This window comes from Zophobas morio, unplaced genomic scaffold (genome assembly GCF_036711695.1).
Source record: "Zophobas morio isolate AGI-343-1 ecotype UQ-CSIRO unplaced genomic scaffold, CSIRO_AGI_Zmor_V1 ptg000011l, whole genome shotgun sequence".
NCBI classification, from domain to species: Eukaryota; Metazoa; Arthropoda; class Insecta; order Coleoptera; family Tenebrionidae; genus Zophobas; species Zophobas morio.
In genome coordinates this window covers 13,754,994-13,766,413 of record NW_026972116.1, presented here as the reverse complement: position 1 = coordinate 13,766,413, position 11,420 = coordinate 13,754,994, and the positions used below count along the sequence as shown (strand labels likewise).

Here is an 11,420-nt window from a genome sequence, read left to right as displayed (position 1 = left end):
TTACTGGTTGCCTAAGCAGTGTTTGAGGGTAAGTTTATTCTATACATGATAAAATGCTAAATAAAATTTTTCTGTAGTTCAACATTGTATTAGTTATTACTTCAGTATATTTATTCCACAAAAATGAGTTGTTCAAAAATAATTCAATTTAATCGCCAACACTGCGGTGTAATTTATTTAAAAAATTCGTATAAATAAAACTTGCACTAAAATAAAAATATAAAACAAAACATTTTTATTACACCAGTCAAGCAAGACACAGTCAGCTTTTTGTTACACTGTTTTGAGTTTTTAGGGCTTGAAGTTCAGCTTGTAATTCTAGAATTTCTGTTCTTCTCATCTGAGCAAGTTTCTTTGTTAAATTGTATTTTCCACTAAATAGATCACACTGAAAACGAAATTGTGAAGAAAGTTATTTACAAAACTATAAACTTACCTGAACTCCAACTGAAGTTTTCTCAACCGCGTTCTCCTTGTTTGGGCTAGAATCTTGCATGTCGGTATTCCGGTTATTTTTAAGAACGAGAATTTCGGATTTTAAAGCGGCAATTTCGTCTTTTCGTTGAATGCAAATCTGTTTCATCATGTTGTACTTTATTTGTAAATGAGATTCTTCTTGTAATATGTTACACTAGAAACAAGTAGTGAAAATACTGCTAATCATCATGTAAACTCATACCTGAACTTCTGCAGATCTTTCACTTTCTTTGGTTTGTATGTTACACTAGAAAAAAGTAGTGAAAATACTGTTAATCATCATGTAAACTCGTACCTGAACTTCTGGAGATATTTTATTTTCTTTGGTTTTTTGATATTGCTGTAGTTCACGTTTCAGAGTTTCAATTTCTCTTTGCTGCGTTTTAGCATTTTCTCGGTAAAACTTTAACCACCTTGTATATTCCATTTCTACTTTTTTGTCCTGTTCTTCAAACATTTGCACTTGTAAAGCCACTACTTGCTGTACCCTCTCAAAATTTTCCTTTTCTAATATTTTATTTTTGTCTTTTAACGAACTAAGCACTGAAAAATTTGGTAAATAACGAAAATAATTAATGTAATTCTAGAGTCTCACTTTTTTCCTGCGTCGCCGGTAGTTCCCTCAATTTTGCCACTTCTGCTTGCAATAATGTACATTGGAAACAGTCTAAAAAATTAAGCGAATTAAATTTTAAACAAACATTTTAGAAAACGTACTTTTCATACTGATACCTTTTTGACTGTCTTTAAGCGCGATAATTTCTTGCAAATATGACTCATTTGTGGAATTCAACTCATCAATTTGTTTTTGAAGGAAAGTTTTTTCTAAATTAATGTATTGTTGAAAGCTAGACCTCGATTTTAATAAATTATCACTTATTCCATGTAAATCATATTCCTTTTGGTTTCGTAATAATTGAAATTGATTCTTTAATACTGCATTAGCCAACTTTACATCTCTAATAACATTTTTAAAATCGTCTCTTCGATCTTGCGATTGACGATATAACAGCAACGTTTTTTGTTCACTAATGACCTGCTCAATAATGCGGCACAACACATCCTCGAGCTCTTTTTTCGTACGACGTAAATCTAAGACGGAAAGTTCTCCTTTCTCTTCACAGTTTTTATTATAGCTTTTATCACAACCGTTTGCTGTCATTTGTAAGTGCTTAAGTTGTATTGTTAGATCCTGATTGACCTTTGTGGATTCGTGTAACTTACTGTTAGTCACATTAAGTTGACACCGGTAGTCACTAATCTGACATTTCAACTTCTCTTTATCTGACAGCACTACTTTTAGGTCATTAATTTCAGTATGTGCAATTTCAAGCAATTGCTTATATTTTTGAACTCTCTGTTCGCTTTGATTTAATTTTTGTTCAGTTGAAGAGATGACATGTCGGTGCTCTTGAACTGTTTTTTTCAGATTTTCAATTTCGTTGGTTAGTTGTTCTTTCATCACCAAAATTTCGTTGACTTTTTCAGTTGCGAGCTCCGCCTCTAACTGAAGATGCCTACACTTTTCTTGCGCCTCAAGGAAAATTTTGTCATTTTTCTTGAGGCTTTCAATCTCGGTTTTCAGATGTTGATTCTGTGTATCAGCTGCCTTCAACTTCTCTCGTACGTTTTGCATTTCTGAAGAAATTCTTTTATTGTTGTTGCGAATTTCACGTATAACTTTATCCTTTTCACTGTTAGTTTGCATCAACTTTTTTACTTCTTGTGTTAGTGACGTGTGCTCGTTCTCTAATTTTACTAGCGTGAAATTTTTGCTTTCTATTTCTGTAGTGATTGTATTGACACTGTTTTGCAGATTTTTTATTTTTTCACAATCGAATTCCCGGTCGCTGGTTACTTTTCGTATTTCTTCTTTTAAGTTTTCATTCTCTGACACTGTATTTTCGAACTTACGCTTGAAGTCTTCTAAATCAAGCACCAACTTGCTGTTCTTGGTTTCAATTTCACGTATAACTTTGTCCTTTTCTTCTAGTTTAACAGTCAAAATTTCATTGCGGTGGTTCTTAATTTTCAGGTCATCTGAAGAGTTGTCACTTTTCATTCTTTGAATTTCTTGTTTCAAATATTGATTGTTGTCAGAAATCGCACACATTTCTTTTTCTAGCTTTTCCTTTTCGTGTTTAAGCTTTGTAAGGTTATTTTCCACGTCTGCTATTACTTTATTCTTCTCCAACACGCTCAGAGTAAAATTATGAAGTTCTCGATTTTGTGAATCCACAACAAGTTTAATTCTGTCTATTTCTTTTACAAAATTTTCTTTTTCTTTGCCATGACTGGTAATTTGTTGTTCTAACTGCAGTTTTGCGTTTTCAATTAACATAGAATTTTTGGTAAGCTCGTCTATGGTGTTCTGACTACCCAGAAATTCCTCTTTTAACTTATTTAGTTCATCTGCTAAGTTTGCGTTTTCAGACAATGCGTTGTTCAATTCTAGCTTCAGTTCTTCATTTTCACGTATAAGTGAAGTGTTGTCACTGTCTTCAGCATTCTTTCTTAACTGATTTAGTTCGTCTGTTAAGTTTGCGTTTTCAGAAAATGCGTTGTTCAATTTTTGCTTCAGTTCTTCCGTTTGCTGCGTTAGTGAAGTGCAATTTTCTTCAATTTCTAATATTTTGTTATTTTTTTCACTCAACTTCGCATTTAACATATCCGTATCGTCCGTCATTGTCTTAATTAACATTCTCAACTTATCCATTTCTTTTGAAATGTACTCTTTTTCTTCTTCAAGTATTGCATAATTTTTGTTAACTTGTTCAATAGTGTTGTTGCTCTCTAGGACATCCTTCTTTAGCTTATTTAGTTCGTCTGTTAAATTTGGGTTTTCAGAACATGTGTTGTTCCATTTTTGCTTCAGTTCTTCATTTTCCTGTGTAAGTGAAGTGCAGTTTTTTTCAATTTCTAATATTTTGTTATTTTTTTCAATCAACGTCGCATTTAACGCGTCCGCGTCGTATGTCATTGTTTTAATTAGTATTCTCAGTTGATCCATCTCTAAATTACCCTTGTCCACTTCGTTTTCTTTAGCAGTGTTGGCGATTTGATGTTGCAACTTTAGTTTTTCACCTTCAAGTGTTGTACAGTTTTTGCTGATCTTGTCTATAATGTCGTTACTCTCCAGAACATCCTTCCTTAATTTAGTTAACTCATCTGTTAAGCTTGTGTTTTCAGAATTATATTTTTGTTTCAACTCTTCATTTTCCTGTGCCAGTAAAATGTAGTTTGTTTCAACTTCTAACAATTTGGTGTTTTTTTCATTCAACTGGTCACTTAACATGTTCGCGTCGTTCTTCGTCGTTTCCATTAACATTTTTAAATGATCCAGTTGTTGTAGCAAGCTTTCATTCTCTTTAATTTTATCTTCGAATTCTTCTTTCAACAAAGCATAATTACTGTGTGTCTCTGATAAATCAGCCAGTTCAGATTTTTCACTCTCTAGATTAGTGCGCTTGTTGTTTTGTTCCAAATTTTTTATTTTTTCTGCATACTGTCTAATAGTTTCATTTTTTCGCAAAAACGACTCATAGATTTTGATTAACACTTTAACATCTTCCACGGTGTCTTTTTTCAAGTTAATTACATCTGCCGGCAAGTCGCTTTCAAACAATGATAGCTGGTTTAGGAGGTCGTTAAAACTTTTTAGTTCACTGGGGAACTTAATTAGATCTGGCGAATTATTATCAAAGTTGTTGATCTGTTTTAGAATTTCCGTTTCAATTATGTCTTTGGAAGTTTTCGCTTTGATGTTGAATTTTTTTATTACTTGCAAAACCGAATTTTCTTGTGGTGGATACTCTGAGGCGTCGAAAATTCGTGGATTGTTTAATATTTCTTGCAAACGAATTAATTCATCCATGATGTCTGTAAGTGGAGGGTCGTCTACATCTTCATTTTTACCTAGTTGGTCCTCTAGGCATTTTATTTTGGTCTGCAGTTCTAGTTCTTTGATTTCAAAATCTTGTAGCTTCTTCTGTGCTTCTGCAAGCTGTTGTTCTAATGCATCTGCCTAAAAGAAACTAATTATATGAAAATAATAATGGTATTAAAAAATCGAACCTTCTTTGCTGTCTCATTGAATATGTTGTTTTCATTTCTTGTAAATGAAGCCAATTCATGATATTCTTCCTCAAGCGAAGAAAGTCGCATTCTTAAACAATTTTCTGGAGTAGAAAATTTTCTTGGAATCGCGAATTTACTAGGAGTAGAAAAGCTACTGTAAAAAAAGTGTTAGAATTTAAGCTAAATAAAACGTTTTCAAGTTTTACGTTGATGGTAATGGATCTTCTTCTCTGATGGTACTGAGCTTACAAACAGTGGATGGAGGGTCCCTGGAATATAATAAAACAATCATATTACTTAATACAACAAAATTTCGTTTTATAGTATAGGGCCAGATTCTTTTGTATATATACCTTTTAAGTAAGTCTTCAAAAAGAGTGATTTCTGCAGAATCATTACAGCCTAAAAGAAAACGTTAAAGTGCACACAGTTAGAGATTATTCAAAAATAAGTACTTTTTTCCAAATCGTCAAGTGGAAGCCTGGAAATGATTTTTTTTTGTGCAGAAAAACCTATAGTATGTCTCCGTTTAGGAACAGTCTTGACCTCAGTAGTATGTGCTCCTTGAAAATCTTCCAACATTTTTACCTGTTGTTGCAAATTTGATATCTTCTTAAAATACTCTTCTTCAGTTTTCTGACAAAAAACGAAAAAATTATAAAACTAACACAATGAACACAAAAAGCAGCCAATAATAGCGAACAAAACTAAAAACTGATTTTGCAGAAGAGATCAATGAACTTACCTGAAAATTCTGATTTATGATCATCTGCTCCTTCAACTTTTTCTGCAGCTCTGCAGTTAGAACAGCATTTCGCTTAGTAACATCTGTTTCTGTTAGAATTTCGTTCACTCGTGGTTTATTTTTTACAGTTTTAGCGCGTTGTGCAAATCTACAATAAAACGAATAAATACAAAGTGAAACGTTTAGTATTTAGTTGCTTACGCCAAAGTTGAGTTTGTGTCTTCAACAGATGCTAGGGTAATAGTGGCAATGATTAATGTCTTAGAATTTCCACCAAGAGAGTCTTGTAACAACCTCGTCAATTTGGAATCTCGAAAATTCACGAACTCTTGTCCGTCGCTTAGCTGCTTTATCACAAGACTTAATGCTGATAATGATCTATGGGGGAATTCACGAGTTATACACGGTGATTTAGTATTAAAAATGTTTCCGATTTTTGAATTAAACGCGCACAAAGAAATAAAATTTCTGGGGAATTAAATTACTGACGCCAATATTATTACACATTGTAGTTAGTTTATGATTTTTTTTAAACAATTTTAATTTCAATTGTTTTATGATTATCCTATTGTTTTATCACGCTGTAAATATCGTATTGAATTAATGACAACAAGTTCTTGACATTTAACACTAAAAAGAACTTTGTACTTTATGTTGTAATGTGTGTCACAGTGTTCTCAGTAATTCTTTTTAATGAAATGGTGAAACTATATTCTACTTGTTGGAACATAATTTAAATGAATATTTAAGATTTTAAATTACAATGTGAAATTAAATTTAATCTAGATAACCAAAGTCAACAAATCGAGCGCTCACTTGTTTATGTGACCCCCTTCTTTGAGCCGCATTCCCGTTGCTTTGGTTTGAGCGACACGTTCTGATCCAGCTAGATCCACCAAGTTTAAATTAGAAATTTGTATGCAGCCACCAGAGTCACCAGTTTCTGTTGATTCAATCACCTAAAAAATAAAAGAGTTAAATACTGGCCCCTTAAATACCATGTGCTCACAATTTTAAAAATAGTATGTGATCTACTACTTCTGTCATTTGCTTTAGTTGCACTTATATGTCTATTTAAGTTTCCTGTTTTCAGACACTCATACATCTGTTCTTTATTCGTAACAAGTTCTTCTTTTATGTTTTGGAGTCCAATGGTACAGGGGAAAAATTCTCGAATTTTTACATCCTTGTTATTCAGGTCTAAGAGGTCATTAATTTTTTCATTGTATATTTCCATGTACGACACCCTTAGTAAATATTTTCGTTGTTTGTTGTTTTCTACCATTTTAAATATGTTCTCTATTGCTAGGGTCATAATACCCATGTTGGTCTTGTCTCCGAGCATTGTATATGTTTTGCCAGAGGATGTCTGGCCATAGGCAAAGATTGTGGAATTTAAACCAGATAAAGATGACACCACAAAGTCTTTTACTATATCATTGTAAATATCCAAATTGGTTTTATCAGTACCAAAAATATGGTCTAAAAACATAAAATACTAGGGGTTTTGTGTTATTTACAACAATTTAGTGGTTTACATACCGAAACTATATACTTCGCCAAGCTGGTGTCGAAGACCATTATCATCAATCTGATATATTAAATTGTTTTGGGAGCCCCACTGTGCACGTAATTTTTTCACTTCTTCTGTATTAATGAGAGGTCTCATTCGGATAGCTACTTGGATATTTGTGGATCCTTTAGCTTCCATGATGAATAAATACTGAAAATAATATTATTCATAAACGCTCGATATGTGACAAAAAAAGTTGTATTGCCACTTACAAATCTACAATAATCTTAACAGCACTATATTATTTATTAATTAAAAATGATTTTAAAACTTTTGAACGAAGTTCAACTGTCACTAGCGTCACACATTTAAAACTTGTTCGCGCATGCGTGCGGGATATTTTTGTTTCTTTTTTTGAGAGCCACTGAAGGAGTAAAAGTGGGGGCCGTAAGCTGCAATTTGATTGGTTCGGGGTTTAAAAAGAAAGGAGAACCACACGTGTCATCGAAAAGTCCCTAGATTTGAAGCAAAGCAATTATGCTAGCAGTACTCAAAAGTTAAGTCATAATCACGTGGTTATCAAAGAAAAAAAATGAAGTTACTCTAAAAAAGAAAAACACAAGCTATCATTTATCAAATTTTATTAAAAAAATTACATAATCTATTTCATAATGTAATAAAATTAGTTTTCATGGTACAAATTTCAATTTCCTATGTAAACCATATAGCAAATTAATTTAAAGTAAAATGGTACACATAACCTAAATTAAACATTATATCACATGCAGTACACAATGTATAAAATTTGTCTGAACGTAATAAATACAACTATCATGTCATATCCAAATTTTTTAACATTATATTAAATAAAAACTATGTCTAAATAGTGAATTCAAATAGAGCTGCCATTTTTCATGTAATCAGCTCCCTATATTAGGCACGTTTTATTTCCTACCTTAAAATAAAAATTAAACTATCCATTTACAAAGTAATTCAAATTACACGATTGTAATAGTCGATTGTAAGTTGTCTTCACCAACAGATAAAATCCAGGACGCTACCTCAACACAACAGTCCGAGATCGCACAAAATAAACACAAAAATAAAAATCCCGAATCTTATGTGTTAGTCGCTCAACAACTCCAACATGTCACGAATTTCAAACTATTCGATTTCTCGGTTGAAATTATCGATAATCAACCAATGTTATAAAAAATATTTTTTCTGTATGTACAAAATTCTTAAGTCGTAAAACAACATTTGATATGCAAACGCTATGATAAAATTAGTCGAACAACCTTCCTCAATTCCTATTCAGAATGACGAAAAGTCCAAACGAAAATAATAATCGATCTGTACAAGATTACACGAGTTTTACACTAGTTAAGCCATATAAGTCATCGTTAAGCTACACGGGAATTCATAGGTACATCAGTAATACTAAGTTATCCAGGAAAACGAGTCTTGACAAGACCCGGCTTGGCTTTCTGTCAAACCGAAGTCTGTTGCACACCGCCCATGTAATTCAAGGGCTTGTGTTCGGCTTCGCATTCGGAGTCTTCTATTTCGCACAGGTTCGTAGAGAGGTCGCTGTTGCTACCGTAGCCGCCTAGAAGGGAGTTGCGCTCTTCTACAACAAAAACACACGATAGTTACTAGAATCTGTGATAAGTTATATTCAATTAATTACCTAGAGTTGTAATCACAGAACCAATATCATCATCACAGTTTTTCCTTCGATTGCGGTTGCTAGGAAATCCATACGGTTCGACTTCGTCAGATTCAGCACCGGGACTTTGTAAACACTCGGCTTCTGATTCGCTAGGAATATTGTACCCATGGCTAGGAAGGTATGAGTTGGGATGACGTATATAGCTATCCGCTAAAAGCATAATTCAAGTTACTATGTGTGTACTCAGACTTGTGCTAAGTTGCTAATAAAAACAATCTGGTTAGTGGACAGGCGGCAATCATCAGTATAAACAAACATCCTGTATATAGTAGTGGTGTGTTTATTAAAATAATATAAAACCGTCTTTTGGTTTATTTGTGGAGATTAGCGAAAAAATATCAACACGATTACTATTTTTTACAATCAGCCAAACAGAATAAAGTCGTACCAGTACCATTATTCTCTGATATACACACGTGTTCCATGTCTACGCAGCGGTCAAATTTTAGATTAATTCAAAATGACTGTCTGCTCGAAAGCATAATGGTGAATTAAAAAAAATCTTTTTCCTATAATATCAGTTAATATTTCTTAAATGAGCAGTAACTTTTGTTTAGTTTGTGCTGTATAATTTATTTTTTGTACACATTGTAACTGGTTTGGATTGTCTAACTGCGATTGGTTGGATGGAATACTTGTATATATATTGTTGCTAGTTAAAAGATTTTGGTATAAAGCAAAACTAATATACCTTTTTTGTGTTGACCGCGTTTTATAAAACTATAAATAAAATTCATGGCTTTCAATATTAATTACATATACGTTTTTTCATTTTAAAAAATAAATTTTATTTACACATTAATATACATGATATATCGGTAAGAAATAATTTTATTTTAAGCACTCATGATCGTTAATACTACTAATATAGTAACTTGAAATTTTTTTATAGTTATCGACTACCTAGTAGATGTCGACAGTTACGTTTCAGTAGTAGCTGAAAAAATAGACATAGTTAAATGAATTATATATTCCTGTTATGTTTTTTCTCATTGTTAGTACATGAATTCTAAAATTTAATACAGCAAGCTGTGATACATAAATTTAAAACAAGGGGAGGTTATCGAACAAAACCAGTATATTTGTCACTCAAAAATTTCTTCACGTATAATCAAAACGGCAAGCACCTATCTAAAAATTATATTCATGCTTAAGCATAGCTAAAAAAGAACATGCAATAACAGCGTCAATCTTTACTCACTTGGTTTAACAATTAAAGGCACTGCATTTAAAAGTTGATAAAAATGTATTAGTTATGGTATAAGCAAGAACTTCGTAAAATTAATGTTTTATTGTCAATTAAATTTTTCCCTGTGAATTAGTTTTATTTTGTGTTGTATTTACTTAAGTCAAAGTAAAATAGATCTGAAATAGTTCAGTTGTATTAGCAGGTTATGACACTGGACACTTTAGGTCTTTCACCAAAATTCAAATATTAGTTATTTTCGTCTAATTTAAATTTCCACTTTTAATATTTGAGAAAATGAACACTTTTTTTGAAATAAAATCAATTATTCTGACGCAGGCTGTACATTTTCATCAGAAATCCACAAAGAATATAGTCAAAACACTGTTTCTTTTGCACCTAAATGGTGTTATTAAGAGTTGGTACGGTTCTAAATTAAGTCGATGTTTAAGTCAAAATATGTTAAACTGTAACAGTATGACCAACATAAAATTTGATTTTAAGTTAAATAAGTTGTGTGGGAAGTAAAGGTCGATTTATAAACTTGCCGCTGACGTTGGGGCGACGTTCGAGATGACCAACTTTTAACCAATCAAATTGCACCAATATTAAGCTATTTAACCACATGTTCACCGAAATCCTCATATTTTAAATAGCTACCATCATTTTCTACACTGTAGCTTTCTGTCAGTACTTACGCATTGTTGAAGATAGTTCTCGACGTTTAAATCAGCAAGATTTATTGCTATTTGTCTTAAAAGCAGATTATAGGTACTATAACTACAAGGGTTTTTTGTTGTTATAAGTTTTTTCTTAATATGTGTAGTCTTCTCTTCACAACAAGAAAGGTAAAACATGTTTGAAGTGGTAAATTTTTGGAGGAAAGTATCGATTTTGCTATTACGCTCCGCCCCTTGGTCTGACAACGAATGAAAAATTCATTACGGTCGAGATCGAGACGGACGGGTGGGGCTTCTCTTTTGGTTTTCTTTTTTAATTGATACATTTAGTTTTCTTTGTATAACACGATTACTGAAGAACATATTTCACATGGTAATTTTTCGTAGAAAAATAAGGATTTTACAATTAACCTCCGCCCCTCGGCTTACGACGAATAAAACTAAAATCATCAGAATTGAGATAGGGAGGGTGGGCGGGGCTTATATTTTAACATTTTTACTTAATACACATAACCATTTTTTCACAACAAGAAACTTAAAACATGCTTAAAATGGTACATTTTTGCAAGGAAATATAGATTTTGCAATTACAGGACGGAGCCTAAATGCAAAATCGATATTACCCTGTACAAATTTTCCATTTTAAATATGTTTTTATTTCATGTTGTGAAAAGAAGTCTACACATATCAATACACAAAGGCAAAATGTAAGCCCGCCCACCCGCCCTATTTCAATTGTGATGATTTTTTTATTCGCCGTGAATCAATGGGCGGAGCTTAACTGCAAAATACTTACTTCTTTACAAGAAATTAAAAACATGTTTTTGAGTATCGTGTTGTTTCAAAGAATACGATGTTCATTACGAAAAAAAGGCAAAATATTAACCCCGCCCACCCAGCCCATCTCAAATATGATGATTTTTTTATTCTCTCCTCCCCTACGTCTGCCCACGAATGAAAATTTCATTACTATTTAGATCAATCAAGGCAGGTATGGGTGGGGCTTAATC

General features: G+C 32.5%; 2 protein-coding genes across 9 annotated transcripts in view; both read right to left on the bottom strand.

Moving 5' to 3' along the window:
• Positions 1-147: 147 nt before the first annotated feature.
• Positions 148-7,172, bottom strand: LOC135126989 (uncharacterized). 3 transcript variants are annotated; one of them, XM_064053268.1, is made up of 16 exons: positions 7,085-7,172; positions 6,842-7,022; positions 6,309-6,781; positions 6,116-6,258; positions 5,501-5,677; positions 5,300-5,447; positions 5,010-5,190; positions 4,908-4,956; positions 4,761-4,823; positions 4,552-4,708; positions 1,195-4,501; positions 1,073-1,144; positions 773-1,020; positions 680-724; positions 437-631; positions 148-388 (listed from the first exon to the last, which is right to left on the bottom strand). In XM_064053268.1, exons 2-16 carry the CDS (start codon positions 7,008-7,010, stop codon positions 263-265), a joined length of 5,553 nt encoding a protein of 1,850 aa, XP_063909338.1. In that variant the 5' UTR covers positions 7,011-7,022; positions 7,085-7,172; the 3' UTR covers positions 148-262. The 3 variants fall into 3 exon arrangements, with proteins under 3 accessions (XP_063909338.1, XP_063909340.1, XP_063909339.1); XM_064053270.1 differs by having other exon boundaries at positions 1,210-4,501; XM_064053269.1 differs by having other exon boundaries at positions 4,552-4,705.
• A 264-nt stretch (positions 7,173-7,436) lies between these two features.
• Positions 7,437-11,420, bottom strand: part of Kug (kugelei) — a 418,182-nt gene continuing 414,198 nt past the window's right edge. For all 6 annotated transcript variants that reach the window (XM_064053266.1, XM_064053261.1, XM_064053265.1 and 3 more), the window contains 2 exons: positions 8,503-8,694; positions 7,437-8,442 (listed from right to left, as the gene is read on the bottom strand). In XM_064053266.1, coding sequence (XP_063909336.1) covers positions 8,303-8,442; positions 8,503-8,694 — 332 coding nt within the window. In that variant the 3' untranslated portion in view covers positions 7,437-8,302. The remainder of the gene's footprint in view (positions 8,443-8,502; positions 8,695-11,420) is intronic.

Coding starts and splice junctions, on each gene's coding strand:
- LOC135126989 (XM_064053268.1), bottom strand. CDS start 7,010: ATGGAAGCTAAAGGATCCACAAATATCCAAGTAGCTATCCGAATGAGA. Junction 4,824..4,907: donor TTTGAAGACTTACTTAAAAG/GTATATATACAA, acceptor ATTATATTCCAG/GGACCCTCCATCCACTGTTT. Junction 4,709..4,760: donor GAAGATCCATTACCATCAAC/GTAAAACTTGAA, acceptor CTTTTTTTACAG/TAGCTTTTCTACTCCTAGTA.